Genomic DNA, 20027 nt, shown 5'->3' with positions numbered 1-20027 from the left:
CCCCCCCCCCCCCCCCCCCCCCCCCCCCCCCCCCCCCCCCCCCCCAAGGAATAAAAGAATCTTTCACTAAACAGCTGTGTGACCTTGATAATTAAAAATATGAATGTATTACAGATGATATTTGAGACAGAGCTGTAAAAATTGAACTAAAATTAAGACTAAAGCAAAGAAATTATAACAACAAGGGACTACATTCCACCTCTCTATTGAGGAAACATTTCTATTGGTACGTTACTTACTATTTTAAAAGGTATTTCCAACACTGAAGTCTCCATCAGCTCCTTTATGGTTCTGTTTTCTAGACAAGTTTTTTTTGTTTGTTTGTGTGTGTGTGTGTGTGTTCTTTTTTAAAGTAATTCAGAGATGCTTCATCCCAATTTCTTTAAAAAAAAAAAATGTATTTTTACTGTGTAGTGTTAAATCCCATTTTTGCCTGTTTTTAAACACAATTCAAGTATTTGTCAATTATCTTTCCATTTTAGTTATGAATTAGTGCATAGCCTCAACGGGTCCTTCCTTTTAATGTGGACTATCAGCATAATTAATAACGTTTTTTTCTTTTGAGGAAAACTGAAGAAGAAGAAAGGAGATGTCTCTCTTAGTCTTGAAGTTATGCTACTTCAACTATAGTTTTTGGAAATGGTGTGTAATTTGCTAAATAGTTTTTCAACAAAGTAGCCTGGAAAGGTCATGAAATAAAAAAGCGGGATGACCTTTCTTTTACTGTCATGATTTACAAACTCATAAGAGTTATTACTCACTGTCATCACTCCAATAATTCCAGCTTCCTGAAGTTCTTATTTCTCAGGATTTTTCCTCCTGCAATCTAAAGCAGGATCAGAAGCAGAAAATACACAGCACTATACAAATTGTATTATAGTCACGATGATAGAAAGATTCAAGAAGTGGCTGTCTAATGTGAGTATCCAGGCAGAAAACAAAAGCACATTTGATATTAGTGCAATTTTCAAGCTAATTTCATTCTGAAACACTATATCTCTTAAGAAGTGGTTCGCCATGGGAGTTTCTTATCAACATACTGTATTTGCTGCAACTGGTATTGCAGTTTCTCTATCTGCACCACACAAAGCAACTGCTCTTTCAAAAACAGATTTCATAGAATTTACTTAATGGCCTTAATGTCTCAAGTTTTAACTGCCTAACAGAAATGAAGCAGAAATAAATAAGTCATCTGCTGCCTGAAACTGTTCTCACGTATAAGAAAATAGTAACAATCATGAACTGAAATTAATTCCTTAGACTCCCAGTGCATTGAAACTCTTAGTAAAGTAGAAAACAAACATTCAGAAATTTGGAAGTGATTCTAGGTGGGCCACATAGGTCATTCAGAAGTACTATGAGTTGGTAAATCTCCTGTGAGAGTGATGGTACCAGCAACCTTATTCCAGGGAACCATGAACAATGTTTAGCAGGCAACAAAGAATTCATCTAGGTACCCAAACCCAAGTAGTTCTAGAAATTGAACACAAACTTGTAGAGAGCACAGTCATGAGAAAGCTTGCAAAGAAAACCCTGTCAAACTTCCACTACAATCAGCAGACCAAAGAAAACATAAGTCAGAAGAATCCTGAAGGTACCAGCAAAGTTCAAGGCCACCCTACAGAATGGAAATGTGCCACTAGGCGCAAAGGTCAATTATTAATGCATTTAGAGCGTGATCTGCTGGAACAATTACAAAGCAACTGAACCTCTTAAACAGACATGGAAAAAATCAGTAGACCTGAGCTGGACCTGACTTAATTTCACAATACACATGGCTATGTGGTATTTTCTACATTCATTAAGGGCAAGAGTAAGGTATATAAATAATACGTGGTGCACCACAAGTCTTAGGAAAACTTACTCAACACAGAGTAAGTTTGTTCTCACATTCAGCAAGTTCGCAGCTGTCAGAAGAACGCAAGTGATGACTACTGTTACCTACTTTTAGCAAAGTCCATATTACCTGGAAACACATGGCATCTCTAGCTTTCCTTTTATTACTATAATATGCCTAAGAATTTTTCAGTTAGCATTTTCTGGTTTGAAGAAGTACAAGACATCTTTCAGCTTTACAAGTAAGAACAGATCCAAAGGTCGATCAAATATTGACTGAAAATACTGATTTAAACACACATACACAAAATCTTTTTCTCTTTGAATTTCACATAGGATGACTGACTCAGAGAGGATGTCTCTGAGCAAATCATTTTGCTCATACATAAAAAGCATTTACGTATGCAAACATTGGCTCAACTGTATTCTGTAACCCCCGAGACTGCCTTAATATAGAGGGCTTTCTCTGAATGATTCTGTATCCCGTCTACAGAACTGCAGGATGTAACAAATGACACTACTTATTGTGTATTTCAAAATACCAATTCTATTCTTGGGGTTTATGAGTTTACAACTAAAGTCAAGCACATTTTTTTTGCCCCCCCCTTTTTGACACATTTTACACTTGTGTCACACTAACTTCTTCCTTTGTACCTTCAGTAAACTGAAAAGAAAAATATAAAAAATGCAGGAAGCACTCTTATATTGAGCTGTCCTTTGAAAATAAGGTTGCCATACTTTTACGTACACAAGGCCCTTCCTAAATATGTAAAAGTTCAAATACCTGTTTCTGCTAAACAAGTTGTTCACTGAGAGCAACAGTAGTAACGGAGTCATATTTTCATAAATATTTCAAGTGTGAAAGATATCAGCTGAGGTCTATTGTCACAAGGTGCTCTGCCTGGCCTTCAGTTTTTCACACAGTACCACTGGGTAGTGCTTTCAGCAGAACCAGATGCTCTCTGTACTGACCTCTAATGCTTACCATTCAGAAATTGTTCCACTATGAAGCATACCCCTTCCAAACCGCTGTCAAACTGCAACACACTAACATTATTTATAGCATTATATATATAACATTATTTCCACTTCTTTTTCTCTGCTCTGAAGAGTTGATCATCTATGTTGCCATTCCCTTTTATTCATTTTCAGCTATGCTCACCAGCTTGCACCACCTTGTAATTATTGTTTGTTTCTTAAGTTTATGTATAAATAATTTCAGGAAAGCACCTATATGGACAGATGCAGTCAAAGCCAAATTCACATGAAGCTTATGATCAAACACAGGCTCAAGCCTGTGTTCTAGAAAAATGCAAGCCATTTCTGATTTAGAAGCCTTCTCAGTGAAGTACTGTGCTAAATCTAACAAGTCCTGCCACTAATCATATTCTTTGTCTTCTTCTGTCTCCAAGAAGAAGATTTCTCTATTTTTCTATTTCTCTATATTTCTCTATTTTCAACGTTTACCTGATGTGGACTAAAAGTGGCACTGGACTGGGAAACAGAAGACTTTTTGTCTCTCTTTTGCCACTGACTTTGAATAAGCCAGCTGATTCCCATCACATCATTTCTCTGCCTTATTCATCTACGCTATAAGCTTTGCAAAGCAGGGAAGCTGTCTTACAGACTGTTTGCAAAGAGCTTCTCCATACAAGCCAATTTTGACCTCTCCCAGAAGCAGCAAGCCTATGCTAATATATTAGCATCCATTTCTATTATTAATATTAGGACATTTCAAATAATTTGTAATTTGCAGGGAGCAAAATTGGGTATCAATATATAATGCGTATTTTACCTCCACAAGGCTTGTTAACTAACTTTGCCATTCTTGGACAAGGACAATATTTTTGTAAGCAGCAGTAATCTCTCGTTACCTTTCAATGTTCCTCATACCCAGCCACCTTCTGTTTTTTTCCTTTGTTGAATCTGCTACAAATGTGTTTTTTTTTTTACCCTTATGATTGACATTAAAAAAAAATCTTAGCATTGTTCTCATATACCCATGATAGCCTTCTGAAAGAATTCCTATTTTGAGTCTTTATTAATTACTTCTATTCATTCCAAAGTGAACTGTAATCAGCCAGGAGCTCTTCATCATTCTTCAGAATATTCAGCACCTTTAACGTGACACCATTTGCTGTTCTGTTATGAAGCAGCTTATTGCTCTAATTCCTTCTTTTAAGATCCAAAGTTTTGCATTCTCATTCTTCATCCAGTCATTACCGATCTTTTCTTACTATGACTCTAACTTCTCTACTTGCTCCTCAGACAAGGCAAAGGTACTCATCTCCCCTGTACACAGCTGAATCATAGTCTACTCATCTGAAGTACCAAATTAAATGTCTCTAAATATATTTCACTCCTATCCTTCCATTTTTTTTAAACTGTTGTTGATATCCAATTACTCATGTAAAGATCTCAACTTGGTGCTTTCTTCCTTATAATTAGTTCCCTTTAATGTTTGTCCAGCCAACCTTCATTTCTTTTTCACAGCATTCAACTACCATGAAAGATTTTTTTCTCTCTCTCTAAACAGGAATACAAATGCAGCTTTTACATTCTCCGTTGTCTTGTATCAGCTGCCTAAGATCCTAAAGTAGCTGTCAAGCCAAATCTAGTTGTTCTGTGAGCTGTGAAACCAATAAAGTTTGCTATCCTGGAGTATTTCCTAGATCCCTGCCCCATACTCCTGCAATTATCTCGGCTTTTTCCATGTCCTCTATAATCTCATTATCTGCAATACTATCAGTTCTACTTCCTGACCTCTAGATTCTCCTACAGTATCTTGGGTAAGTAAGTTCCAAAGTAATTTACGAAACAAGGATAAAATGATCTAACTAGAAATTCCAAGCTACTGTAAAATAACTCAAAAGTTAAAAGTGAAAGGCATCTGGTTAAAAGTGAAAAGCTGGGCCCAATGTGTGTGACATAAAATGGCAGTGACACCAATAACTACAGCTTCCCGGGAAATGCTAGGTGGCTCAGAACCTTCTGACAGAATAACACAGACACCTAAATCTAGCAACTGACGTCTGACTTGAACTTTTTTTTTTTTTTATTCTTATATCTACATTTCACACACTGCTGAAACATATTTCAGTTTATGCCATGAATATATGCATCAACACTATTCATGAGTGATGCATTGTAGACTGACAAGCCACATTTCTGTAGTTTCTTTTGTGTGCTGGAACACCCTAAAATATTTTGCAAAGTTATAAATAAAAACTAGAGAGAAATAGTGTTAGGTCATCAATACAGTAGAGGCTTTCTTTACCCAGACTTCGCAGCAACTCTAAGTACAGGAATACTTCCGAAACATGAGTGCCAATTAATCTGAAATATTTCTGCCTGTGAGGGACCTTTTATGTAATCACCTGCACTGCTAGAGACTGTGTCTATACTTTTGATACAACTGCAGAAGAATAGCAGTTTCATTGTCAGTATTCGCATTCTCTTGAAAGGCCAGTAGGTTTCCCCAAATTCCCCTGATGTCTTAAATGTGTGATCTCACGCTAACCCCTGACTGAGTGTACTCTAAAATCCAAGTATGCTACTCACAAGGTAAACAAAAATATTGATAAAGCAACTGTGGCAGCACTGGTAACAGCAGTAAGGACAACAAGGAATAGAAAGTTGAACCTATCTTTCCATGCTTACTAGGGCTCACCATGGATGAGCAGCTCTTTGCATTTATTGAACGGAACAGGCAGCTAACCTTCAGGAGACGAAATTCAGATACCCACTTATAGCCATTCATCCATGCTCCTTGCTGCTCTTAGCTTCACACAGTTATGAATTCAGTGTTTTGGAGTATACCTTTGTGGGCTTTTTGATCTGTAACCACCCCTTCAGCAAAATGTTCACCTGCGCACGCACGCAGCAGCACACACAGCAGCAGCAGCCCTGTAGCTATCCTCCAGGGGTCACAATTGGGTTACAAATTCTATAAAATGTGCTGACTGTGCAGCCTGGTTTGCAGCAATTTATTCACGTCCTTCTTCATTAAGATTCAAATGGAATAAGTAAGATAGAAATTGAACAGATACAGAAACTGTGGCTTGCTTCTGTAGTCAGTAAACATTTATTCACCAGGCACAGCTCGCTCTCATACTCTCTCTCATATTCTCTCTCTTCCCCTATCCTTCCTGCTTGCTGTTTTAATGCATAATTAAGAAGGTCAGAATTAATGAAGCAGTGTGGAGTAAAGTTCAAGGAATCCCCAGGCACTATTTATTCTATTAGATCTCAGGCATGAATGTCAGATTGGCAGCATTAGAGGCAGAGGCAGTAGAGCTGGCAGCAGTCCAGGAGTGAAGCTACCACGGGAGTCTTACCTGCAGCGTCAAGTCGTTGCTGAGTTCCTTTCCTGCAAAAATCACCCGCAGCTGGTCAGCTGGAACTGCCAGTCGCTGTGCAACCACCTCCTTCAGCTGGAGGATGCTGGCGTCTGACCCAAGCTCCACCGGGAAGCCATGGCTGGAGTTGAACCTGACAAACACTGAACAAAAGAAAAACACCTTTTAAAGAGCATTTCTTACCACGTACCTGTACCAGCGTGACTGTGAGAGGCTTGTTCTTTAGCTTCAGAGAGCATTCACAAGTTTAAGAGAAAAGCTATTAATACGGCAGTGTATCATTTTGAAAAGACAAACTGTACAGGATTTCCCATCGCAGAATACTTAGTGACCAATAAGCAAAAGCAATGTGTTTCATGCAGCAGAGTTAAAAATTGCAGAGAACACACAGAACCAAAAGGGACCCAGCTGGGCAGCAGGCCAAGCAATCACTAATTGGCACAACAGATTTTCAGTTCAGCCCTACCCTTAGCAGGCACGGGGCGCACACACTTTCTGTGCCCCTTGTGCTCTTCCCCACTGCATGTAATAAATACCTGCAAGAAACTGAGTTTTAGAGCTATGATACATTAAATAATACTAGGACAAACAATTCATTGTCACACAGTAACGGGAGATCACATAAACTGGTTTCCCATAGATACAACTCTATGAAAGATAATGACGGAGAGAAAAATCACATGCCAGCAGAAATGTCTGGGAGCATAGCATTACACTGTGGTGCTTTCAGAGTTCACTAAAGCATCTGCAGTACATAACTCCTGCCAGCATACACCTCCAGTGCAGAAAATCACTACTGCTCTAGCCATATCATTTTTAGAGCTGCAGCAACTGGTTTATGCATCCAGAGAAGTCTGGCAAATAAACTCACGAGCTTACTGCCATTCAGCTGGCAGAGCTGTTTTTCACAAGGATGCTGAATGCGCTCATTGGGCCCATGATCAGGGGAATGACTACAAGAACTATGAAACAGGAAAAACCTCCCCACATCCATATCAATCACTGGGACTGTGTGAACAGTATATCTGAACCCAGTGGACTGCTTCAACCAATAGCTCCACAGCCAGAAAGCAAAGGAATTAGGAACATATATCCCCAATTAGACAGTGGATACCTGAAACCTGAACTGTTTGGGTATTGACCGCAGCACCATTCTTCTTAAAGATCTGTTTTCAATTCCCACTGCAATGCTTTAGCTGAAGATGTTATTCCCTGGAATTTCTGATGACTGACAGAAGCACAGATTTCATAGTTTGAAGAAATAATGATTTTTAAATTGAAAACGTGATTTATGGTTTTTCAAACACAAAGTTGTACCTGACCACTCCAAAAGTTGTCAAGTACTTTGAGGACTTATAATGAGAGTATATTTACTATATGTAAGAATATTTACTTTTAAAGTGTATATACACTGTATTTGAATATAGCTGAGACTGTTGCCGCTGTTTTGCTGAACAATTAATACTGTAAATATTTGCAATTTCACATCTTTAATACAGACTTTGATATTCCTGGATAATCTTTTAAGGGACAAGGCCATATACCAATAATTATTTCCACAACATTTTAAGTGTTGCACTTAAAAGTACCCTCTCGTTGTACTAAAATACAGGGCAGGATTGCATAATGCTGTGTCAGCAGAGTGCAGTGTCTATGCCCTGCTATGTGTCACAGCTTCCTGTATTACATCTTGTTACTGCTTTTGATTTCTATTTAAAGATGTTCTGGAAATAACTGAACTGTGCAACCTTTATATTCACATCATTCAGAAAAATCAGTGGATTTTGAATTTTATTTTGATTGTGGTTTAGAGACTAAAGGATGAATTATAGTAGTTCCAATTACTGAACATGTCCCATCTTTTCAGGAACACTCACAATGATCAACTATAAATAACATTGTCTTGGCTGGTAGCAAAATATATAGTTAAACCAAAGGGGAATATACTTTTATATGCTCAGCTCTATCTATGAACATATGTATGCACATGTATAGATTTATATGGACATGATCACATAAACGCACAATGTGCATACACGTGCACCTGCAAGGACTTCCTAACGGGTAAACAATGCTTGTTTTCTTTAGTCTTGTGAAAGTCAATGCTGTTGGTTTTGGAAATGAAATAAAAAGTTAGCAAGTGCCTTGATTCTGCAAATCAAATGTGTTGGTAAGAGGAAAGCACTTGATAAAAGAAACATAAACAGGCAAAGAAGCATTTAAGTGAATTTTAAAGCACTACTCATTTTCCAAAGACAACATTAATCCAACACACTTACTGCAAGCATAATTCATGTCCACCACCAACAGCTGCTACCCTTTTCCCCACATAAGTGTGTTTATTCATCACCAGCAGGTACGGTCTCTGCCTCCCAGTGTGTACCAGGAGGCAGAAGTGTCCATCTCACAGTTGTAATACAAGCAGAGGGGGAGGAGGGGTAAGAAGCGTTGATATTTTGCATCCAACATAGATGAGAATTATTCTCCTACAAGCCTGAAGTGCCAACTCAGAAAAACACAGGAATGCCAAGCTTTACTTGCTGGAAGGTTCCAATCCACAAAGAGTTTGCCTTTAAACACATTAATTCTATCAGAAAATCTGCCATCCACCTACTCTTTTCAATGCAAAAGCACTGATGGGATCTTTGCTTATCTGCACATAAAGAAAACTAAATACAAAACTTCAATCTGCTGAATAAAAACAGAATTTCACCGCTATGTTCCAAGCTGCCTATTTAGAAAAATAATAATAAAGTTATTTTCTTCCTGGCATATCGAACTGATACTCTGAACAGCGTATGTTACTCGAGATCTCAGCTGAAGTTACACAAGCCTCTAACATCCCTTCCAAAGCCCACAGTCTTTGGAAAGAGCTTGAATTAAAAGTTTGTCTACTGGAAGATAAATAAATATTGGCTTCACAGAAGATTTGAGAATCTCCCTCAATCCTAAACTTCTGATGGAAATCCAGTAGAAACCCATCAAGTTATTTACATTAGCAAGTAGCCTAGCCCAGCTGAAGAAAGGAGGCTCCGCTTGGGTCAGGTCTCCTGACCTCCTCTCACATCTGTAAGAGGTGACAAACCATAAAACTGGTCCAATAAAAGGAAACGTTGTTATACTTGGCCGTCATGACAACAGAGAGAATTGCACAGATCCGATTCCTAGATGAATCAAGATGTACCTGGGCGCTTTTGTAAATGTCCCTTAATACTTCTCTCTTAAATATTTCACTCTACATTCTCACATTTTAAGCACAGTGCTGAATGGAGGAAAATGGTAGCATTGGAAGAGTGAGTAAAATAGAAGTGTATAAATATTTCACTACGTCTTTCAGATATCTAAGGCTTACACCTTCGTGCAATAACTTCAGTTTTACATTTAACGCATTGGATAGCATTAATCTATTTGGAAAGATCAGCAACTAATATATAAGTGGAAACGTTTTAGAGAAAGTAACTTTTAAAGATTTCTCACATCATTTCCCATGTTTCACATAATACACATTTTTCAAGCATGTGCCTACAGAGCAAGAAAATGTTTGGCGGAGGGAACGTTCTTGGCTCTGGGGACAAGGGCAGAAAGTGCATTTGCACTGAGCAGTGCCTTTCCCCCAGCAAACTGATATAACAAGATCAGAATATACAGGGTTGCAGGGTAAGTGAAACACATTCAGGTGTGAACAAGACATACGGGATCGTATATAGAGAAATGATGGTCTAGCATGCAGCAGCAGGTTAAAACTGCTTAATCAGATTAGAAAACGTTTTCACAGGCAGAGGCTAGTAATTCATGGAAACAGAAGCTGGAAGTGAAAATGCTACACCACAACACAGATACATGCACAAGCTGGACAGAAAGTGGAGGCATACACACATAAATATCGAGTAGAATAAAAATCTCAGTTACCAGTTTGGGGAGTTTTCAGCACTTTTAGACTTGCTTTCATCTCGGATAAAAGAATTCAATGTATTTGAACATTTGTGTAACAGCTTGTGTTCTTCTTGCTGAACAAGAAGTAATATATGCTAAAGTATTTTCATTCTGCAACTCTTAATGGAAGTAAGTATTTCTTTGTTCTTCCTGCTGAATGTTCTCTGTTTAGATTATTTCCCTCAGAACGTAGCACCAGCATTAATCTCAGAAAGACGTAGGTACCATGGTCAAGAGGAATCTATAAGGTACCGTGCTAGTAACTGCCCAGCACTTAGTTTGAAAGAATGTTCCCTAGGAACTCAGCTGCTTAGCAGTTAGTTAATTTGTATTCAGCTGGCTGTAGGAAACAGACATTTTAAAACTAAAAATATTTTTAGTTTAAATTTTAATTATATTATTAAAAACAATTAATATCATTATCACCTCCACAGTGACTTGTACTAATAAATTCAATGTAACAAGATGCTTCATTCATATAAATACAACACAGAAATTCACTAGTCCTCAAACATAGTATTTCTATCCCAAAGACCTCGTGTTTCAAAAACAGTCTGATCTATCACTTCACTCACTACCAAAATGGGGTCAGCAACAAAATTCAGTCATTTAGGATACAATATGTTAAATAACTTTTTCAAGCTAAATAATTGTTAGTGAAAGCAACATAAGAAAGTAGATTGTGACCAAATCTTGTGCAGCTGAAGACAGCACCACTCCAGGCCACCTGTCCATGCCTTACACATCCAACCGGGATACCAAAAGAAATGTGCACCTGCATCCCAGCTGTGCCTGTTTACAATTCAGCATATTAGTACAAATTGAATGGGAAATTCAAGTAAATGCACAGATGCAAACTGGATAAGCTCAGACACAAGCACACAGTGGGGAAGAGGTGCTGGGGATCTGCAGGATGCCTTGTGAAGCCTGCAAGCAAGCTGGTGGGCAGGCACCCCTGCCAGGACCACAGCAGGGCATTGCTCAGAGCCCTGCCATTCTGCAGCCTTTCTTTTTGGCAAGTCATACGAAAAGTGCCAGGCTTTAAAAACCATTGTCATCAGTTCTACAGATTTTCCAGTGCTGAATCAAAAAGATAAATATTGCACGCTTCTCACAAGCAGAGTCCCGGGTACCTCCAAACTGCGAAGGTAATCCCAATATACAGAACCAAAGAAACTGAACTGTGTGCCAAGAGTGGTACAGGTTGTCCATGTCTTTACACTGCTAAATGCAAAGCATAATTTACAATTTTAACATAAAATAGCCAATTCCTTTTCTTCCTTAATCAACAATCCTGCTTTCCCACACACCAAACAAGCTGTCATCTACAAGGGATGAGCTGAAGCAACAGAATGTACTCATTTAAACCTTAAGGTCTTAGTACTTATTGCTGAGCAATGACATTGCATCCATGACAGCTCCAAATATTCCTTGTTCTGCTTTCTTTCTAGGGGCAAAAAGAGTATAACCAAGGTTTAACCCAAGGACAACATGAAATATGTGAAGCTATTTTTTTCCAGAGCCCTTTCCCTACTAAAGTCAGATGACAAGACCTTTACAATATATTTTCCGAAGAATGAAAAAATTGTCTTGTGACATTATCTGTCTGTGGTGATCAGTTCCTTTTTGGCTCAGCGCATGACAAGAGAACATGGCCCTTCTTAGCTCAAAACCTACATATAGACTATCTCACATGAGAATATATGAGCCCTTCCTTTTCAATATAGGTATTAAATTATTCTCATAAACTGGGATTAGTAGTTTATTCATTACAACTAACCAGATTAGTGCAGATAAAAAACAGGATGCACAGAGAATGTAAATAACAGAAGAGAAGGCAGAAATGAGGATAATGTAAAATCCTCACCACCTGTTAGAGCAGTCCCTGCTGCCAGCCCCTCCGCTATAGTACCACTGGGAATTACCTCTCAAGGAACAGGCTGAAAGCAGCTGTACCTTTTCTATTTCATTATATAAAATATAAACATTTTTTTTCAGATGCTTGGGGCTCTTGCATCCTCAAACAAATGTCACAATGCTGTTTTATTATTTTAATATTTATATTTAAAGAAAGTAAGATACATTTGAAGGCACCTTATAAACCAAGAGTTAATAATAATTGCTGCTTTAAATTTCTACAGTCTGAATTATAGAAATACTACCATAGGATAGATGTAGTGTGAGAAACTAGCAGCAGAACACAATATAATGTGATGGCAGTAAATCTTGTTCCACAACTTTTTATTATTTCCTGGTTTTCAGTGCGCCAGGGGAATTGCAAGAAGGGAAAGAAGTAAAGCAAAAGATTAAAGAGAAGCAAAAAAAGAAAAAGAGAGGAGTTGGGGAGACTGTGCAAGCTAAGGTCAGGACTGTGATGGAAAGCTCAGACTTGTGACAGGCTTTTATTAAACAGCCAGTCAGCACCTGTTACTGAAAGTCCAAACAAATGGTTAAACGATTCTGTACAAAGATCTTTGAAGAGTCTTTCTGCAGCATCTCCAGCAGCCTGGAACTGCTTGCAGCTTTCTTTGTAGATTTGTGTTGGTTCTCTGTCAGAACATGAGACCTTCCAGCACTTGCTGTTCCCAGGAACACTAGGGAGCAAGGAGGTTCACTCACAGCCATTTTAAATTTCTGCCCTACTTCCACTGCATCAAATCCTGCTTTGGAGTCTGCTGTCACTTCCATTAAGCTCAGGCTACCTGCTTTCTTAATTTTATTATATACATATGTTAAGAACAAAATTAGATCTCATCATTAGAGTAACCAGTCCCTTAGAAATTTGTGTAGTCACAGATACCTTTCATCGGTTAGCAAAAATACCTTCATTTCTCTCCAAGAAAACTCTCAAACAGATGTCTTTTCATCAAAAAGTTGCCAAAATTCTGACAAATTGGAGCAAACTTAAGATAGTAAGATCCAGGTACTCGATGCCCTTCCACTGATCATACTGCCAGCGATTTCCCTCTGTAAAGAAGGGAAATCTAGCTAGAGAACCTCTACTGTCTACACGAGGAGTGAGACAGTATCTTAGTGATTTCACATCTTTCATCTGTGGCTGAATATCAACATCTGCACCTGCCCCGAGACCAGCAGGTTGCCAATATTGCAGATATTGATGAATTGGTATGATGATTTCCTGGCAAAATGCCCTGCTATGTATTTTGTACCAGGTCTGGTAATTGCAGACTGACAGGTATATCCAACAAAGTTAACCACAACTTAATGAGTTAACATTCATTGCTGAGCCATGATAACTGGCTACATTAGGCCTCCTCGATCATTGCAACTGTAAAATAAAACACATTAATGTAAGCCAACTTCACAGCCACAGCAGAAAAAGAGCCTACACAGGCAATAAGGAGCAACTCATTAAGCTAAAGTAATTTGGTTGCTTCTGATCATTTGTAAATTACCTTCACCTAACAAATGATTTTATGATGTAGTCACACACAGAGAGCAATGCAGTAATCTAATATAAACAATATCTATAAAATCCCATCCTTAGTGAGGTTATTCCTCTCCTTAGTAAAGAATAAACTGTGTCATAGAAACATCTTGACTTTGAGCTAGCACTAAATGAATATAATAAAAAATGTTCCTTGATTAGTAACTCAATGTTTTAGATTAGATTTCTGTTTTATATCCTTTTTAAATAAAAATCATGTTTGACTTTTATTCAAACAACTATTTATCACAGAAAGCAACATAGCAGTATTCATAACTGCTATATTCAAACCTCATGGCAGTTTTCTACAAAATCATGAACAGCATGCAAAAGGTGATTGGGCCGTCACTTCTGTTGCAAGATTTAGAGGGCATCAAGCTGAGCTGGTAGGATCTAGGCTCAAAACAGACAATGCTACAAGGAATGGACCCTCTGGAGCTCTCTGCACCAGAGAAGTAGTAGATGCAAAATGCATAGCTTGGGCTCAAAGGGAAAAAGATACTGATTGACATATTCTATATGAATAAACTCTCAGTAAACTCTCTACTGAAAAGGACAGGATAACATATACTAGTAAGAAATAGTTCACATGTAGGTTTCTAGCTTGAAGGGCCAGATCTTCAAGTCATGTGCTGAGTCAAAGAGGAACTTACCACTGCAAAGGCCAATAAATAGCAGTACAAGGCTTCCCCCAGCTCCACACCTGTTTTCAGGAGAATACTTTTTAAAGCTTCTGTCATTTAAGTCAAAAATAGTGGTGAGCTGTGAGAATATCAGGAAGACATATCACCTATCCCTATCGCTTTCCCTACTTTTTTTCTTGAGGCCTCTGCTTATGGTCACTGTCAGATACAATTCATTGGGTTAAACAGACTCTGGAGTACTATGGCAGCTCTTCTGTAGTCTAGCATTTCCAGACATGTTGTCCATAGAATGTAACAATGAGTGAAATCCAGCAAGTAGGCAGGTTAACAGTCTCCCATCTCTTCCACACTACCAAGTAATCCAAACCCAGTACAGACACAATTCAAAAAGAGAACCCACTACTACCCTCCTTTCTGCTAGAACTACGCATGCACATGCTATTGCTTTCTTATATTGCAGTGAGGAAAAAATTAAACTCAGCAATTCCCACAGTAACCTAATTTTGTTCTAGGAATTATGTCTCTTAATCCAAGAGACAAGGTAAATTTGTACAGTGAATTATTTCCTGTGAATAATTCACTAGTTTTACTGTACCCAAATTCTCTTTAAAGTTTGAGGAATGCATAGCTAACTCAACACTACAATTATGTTAGTATTTCCGTAAAAAGTCTCTCAAAAATGCTATTTTCCTAGCTATTTTTGTCCTGATTTACTGGCTGCTTATATCAGCACAAAGCTGCCATGAACTTCCTTGATACAAAAACCAACCTACATTCATGTTTCATTTTAAATAGACAGATACTGTTCTTTAATGCGCTTGGATATGGGTAAGAGTCTTTAAACTCAACATATTTCCAGCTATATGCTACAGCTGTCTGTATTAATAAGAAGTATTACATTTAAAAATAAAGTGTATACTCTTGCAGCTTTTCTGTTCTTTGGAAGAATGGACCTATATTTTTGCAAAGACTGCATGAGTTCAAAGTCATAAGAGGGTCAGAAAAACGCAAGTAGGACTTGAAATATATTGCAATAGCTTTAAGGCTGTAAGAGGGACTGTAAGGTGGCGACTGCAATAATGAGATTTCACTCTTTTAACAGTTATGCTCATTTGCAGTTCCCCAGGACATTTAACACATTTGTCTTATAGTGTCTACATTCTGTTAGATACTAGAAGCATTACTTGACAGCTGAAGATCCACTAACATGATGTATGCTAAATGTGGCAGCTGTCATACTCCACTAAGAAAGGAGCTTTCCAAACTAATGAATTTTGTTAGTTGTTCAGTATAGGACAAAGGAACATCAGCCTTCATATTACAAATATTAAAATATGGACAAAAATGGCACAGATATATAACACAGAATAGATGCATAAAAAGATACCAGAAATCCAAGAGAAAACATATATGCCTACCCACCCACCTATATGAAACTCTTTATGTTCACTTTGTTTAATTTCTACAAGAGCTACTACAAATAAAGTCAAAACTCAAGGGAATAAAAGTTGTCACAGTGCAGACCACGGTTATCCCAATACATGATTATATGTGATATAGCCAAATGTCTTGCATTGAAGGAAGGGGGTGAAGCCAGATACTCCAGAGAAAAGAAACAGAATAGTGCTTATTCCTCCAGCATTTACACATCCAACATTGGATTATTTTTTTTTTCCCCATGTCTAACTTTCTTTACTTTTACTCATTACATTTGTGGGTATTCCAGTACCATTACAAACATTTTTTCATTTGTTTTAGAAGATACACAAGTGACATTACAGTTCAATCACTGAGCACTCAACTTTAAAACTACTTTTTATAGCCCTTTTCTTAAGCATTTTCACGATTAACCTGATTTACTAAAAAATAGTAGAAAAGTAAGCTTCAGTATGCTCATAGCCCATAGCCCTGCTCATCACCTTTAAATGGTGACCCCACTGCACTTCCCCATACACTTCTTTTCTTTCAAACCATAGGCAAAAACCCGCTCTCTCTCCCCACCCCAGACCAGTCTTCCCAGCTACAGAATTACTGCAGCAGCAGTAGATAACCTACAAGGATGATTGCTCTGCAGAACCGTTTAGAAGGACACTGTCAAGGCCCTGGAGGCACCATTAGTCCCAACTGTTCCTGCCTGGCTTCCCCCATGGCCTCCCTCATGCTGCCCATGACCAGGACCCCTGGAGCCATCCCACTCACGGAACCATCCCACCCCTGGAACCAGCCTACCCCTGGAACCATCAGAGATGGTGGTAGTGCCCCTTCCAAGACAAGGCTCTTGCTGTTCCCACCTGGGTGTCCAGATGGATAGGAGCTGTCCTGCCACCATGCCCACTCCCAGCCTGTCTCTCGCCACATATGTGGCCTCACTCACCCACTGTGGGGCCACACTCCTGCCTGGGGCTGCTCCACACCCGTGTAGCAGCCCTGATATGGCTGCTCCTAGGAAAAGCCACACAGTGATAAAAAACAAAAACCCTTCAGTCACAGAAGAACTGGAAGCCTCAAAACAAGCTCTAAGACCCCACCTGTGTGGAGACTGAGAGCACTGCTGGTGGCAGCTGTCTCCTGTTTCTTAATCAAGATGTAACGAGGACCAGGTGGGTGTGGGCAAGCCCAGGTTGGCACAAGGGACACGCTGCCCTTGCTGGTAATGGCACAGCTGAGCTCTTATGCTGCCTTAGTAGGGATGGGAAGTGATGGTATGACAGGAGACCTGGTTAAATCTCAACTCTCAGGGCCTTCTGGAGCTGGTCAGTCACTGAACAGGCCACAGCCAAGGGGCACAGTGCAAAGAAAGGTCCCTGTTGACTGCCCAAGGCTGGTGGCCATGACATGCAGCCTAACTGTAGTGCCAGCTGCTCTCCATTTGAGGTCTTCTGGTGTGATTTCCAAAACTGCTGGCATGTGAAACATTGAGAACAGGATGAAATGCATCAATGTGACAGACTGCTCAGCAAAATGATACCTGCTCCGCTGGAGACCCTCCTGAAAATGCCAGGATGTCTCTCCTGGACTTCAAGCAGTAGGACTACCCATAGCCAGCAGGCCTGGGCTGCCTCCCTGCTGTGTAGCCAAGCATAGGGCTCTCCAAAAACCCAGACACTTCACTACTGTGTGAGACACAACCTCTGGCTCCACAGCCTTTGTCTTCCCACCTGTGCTGCGTTTTGCAGGGCCACCCACTGCCTGCATCCCTGGCATGGACAGAGCATGATGGCTGCTGCTTACCTCACAGCTCTGCACAGCCTGCTGTGACTTGAGAGTTTGCAGAATGGTGAACTGTTAATGGTTTTGATCCTATTAACATTTGAAAAATGTGTTTTGTTCCAGAATGTACATCGCTTTTGTAGCAGCTTGAAATTCACCTTAATGGTTACTTTTATTCTCTGACAGGTCTAAGTTAAATTATCTAGTCAAAATTATACCCCCAGTTTCTGGTTAAAAATCCCATGTAATTACTCTAGCTTTAGCAAAAATATCTTACATAATTGCTGCTATGACAGTAAGAAATAACCCTTTAATTTAAGAGACCTATAAAATGATGGATCATCCAAAAAAATTCTAATTGTAGAATAGAATTGTGCACCCATTTTCTCTTTCAAATTAGTTTACAAACAAATTAAATTAAAAAACCTTCCTTTAGCTAAATTTGAAGATTTACCATATATAATGCTATATAAACATATATAATTTACAAAGGATAATTTTGTCCCTTTCGAGTTTTTCAGATTTTTTTTTTTTTAACATTTGCTTTTGCTATCTAGCTCTCACTTAAATAGTCCTACATTAAATACCTCTTAGTGCAGATTCTAGGCCCCTGACACAAGAAAATATGCAGCAGCCACTGTTGTCATGCATAAACACGTGGCCTGAATTGACTGCCAAAAATAGTCTATCATTCCTACTGTAAAACTGCTAGTTAGCTGGAAAAAAGAAACACATTTCAAATATCCCAGTGTTATACCAAAATTTTATGAACTCAGCATGTTCTCTGAGCATAAAGAAATTAATTGCACCTATTCAAAATATACTGTGCACTGTCATTTATAATCACCTCTTCATTATATTATATGTATAAAAGTAGGTGTGCATATATATATACATATATATATGTATAAAATCCCCATTTCAGAATGTTGTCATTTTTGTACAAAGTGAAATCCTTATTCACTGAGAAGACTTAGACATGAACTTGCTGAGTAGGATGAGAGTAGGAGCTATAGTACTCAGCTAACAAAAAAAATGCTTACTGGGCAGATGAATCATACACTATTGCAAATACGAAAAATGAATTACTCCAAATATACAGAAATGCCAAAATACAGAAGGCCTCAGATTAATAAATGATGATGTATATAGTATATCAGCTGAATACAATGGGATAAAAAATGGCAAAACATTGCAGATACTGTAAAAGAACGGCTTCTATTTTCTTTCTTTTCTTTTTTTTTTTTTTTTTTGAATCACCACTAAACACAGCTAAAGCACATTGTGTGTATATATATATTACAGATATGCACACCAAATTGTGAAGACCATGTGAAGCTATGCTGTGCCACAACTTTAGGGTATTTCCTGGCACTTTACCTCTGCCGATTCTTTTGCTGGATTTAATTTTAATATTCCACACATCAGTGAGGAAGACGTTTTCTGCCTTTCTGTGTCAGATACAGGTCAATAGCAGATATGAAATTAGATATTTCAAGGCATGCAGACCTATAATTTCAAGATATATTTCACTAGAAAACTAGGAAGCTATAGGTGTTGATAAAATCTAGGATGACTATATAAAGTAATTTCATCATTAAAAAGGAGGCCTCAATCTGAAGTTTTAGCTTATTGCCATGATAGATCAAAAGATCTTATATATAAGAATAATTAGTCTACTGTATCTAGCTCAGGCCATAACTCCCCTGGAAAAGTACATTTCTATTGGCAAATGCAATGTACCAAAGCCAAAAGTTTTGTTGGTATGTATGATTTAATGATCACTAGATTATGAAAATGATTTAAAAGATTTGCTTTCACAAAGGCAAGATCTGCACAAATTAAAATGTGACATAACAGCTGAGTTAATAATGATAGGATAAATCAGTTTCTCCTTGCTGAAATGAAATGTTATTTAAAACAATCTTTAAGTTAAAATATCACTTTCATTTTTTTTTCTTAGATCACATTTTATCCTCCTCCCCCCCCCCAAAAAAAAAGCACATTTTTTTCCCCTCTTAATAATGAAGTTTACTTTTTTGAAAAAGCAGAACAATAACTCTACATTTGATGATGTGTGATTCTTTGAGCTGTTTTCTGCCATACATTGGAAAAGCTGTAGCTTAGAAGGAAGGCAGTAAGTACAGGCTTCATCTAGCCTTTGAGAATATGTAACAGGGCTACCAGCATGTATCTGCATTGTACAGTTCCACAAATTCTCTTGCAAAAATCTTGTTTTGCATGCCTTGCTTCCATAAGTGGAAGACAGAAATGCACCACCATTACTGTGGGGCAAAATACAGTTTGAAACAAGAGAATCTATCTTAATTTTGTTTGATTTTAAACACTGATTGTTCTGAGAGTCTTTTAGCTCTCTGAAGAAAATGTTGTAGGCTAATATTAAGTTATTATTTTGGACCATATGTTTTGTTTCCATTGTTCCTGTTGTCAGGAGAAATGAGGCCAAAAGAGCAATGTAGTATTCTATAGGATTTGTACATTTTCAAACCCTATTTTGGGGCCTGAAATAACAGGCAGTCCTTTTTTTGCTGAAAGCAACTTATTTTTTTTTATTCTAACTGAATATCCCTATAAGAA

General features: G+C 38.3%; 1 protein-coding gene across 2 annotated transcripts in view; it reads right to left on the bottom strand.

Moving 5' to 3' along the window:
• PRKN (parkin RBR E3 ubiquitin protein ligase) overlaps positions 1-20027 on the bottom strand; it is a 743993-nt gene that overhangs the window by 586350 nt on the left and 137616 nt on the right. For both annotated transcript variants that reach the window (XM_035323308.1, XM_035323309.1), the window contains exon 2: positions 6174-6337. In XM_035323308.1, coding sequence (XP_035179199.1) covers positions 6174-6337 — 164 coding nt within the window. The remainder of the gene's footprint in view (positions 1-6173; positions 6338-20027) is intronic.

Source organism: Oxyura jamaicensis, chromosome 3 (assembly GCF_011077185.1).
Source record: "Oxyura jamaicensis isolate SHBP4307 breed ruddy duck chromosome 3, BPBGC_Ojam_1.0, whole genome shotgun sequence".
NCBI classification, from domain to species: Eukaryota; Metazoa; Chordata; class Aves; order Anseriformes; family Anatidae; genus Oxyura; species Oxyura jamaicensis.
This window is presented reverse-complemented; position numbering and strand designations above follow the sequence as displayed.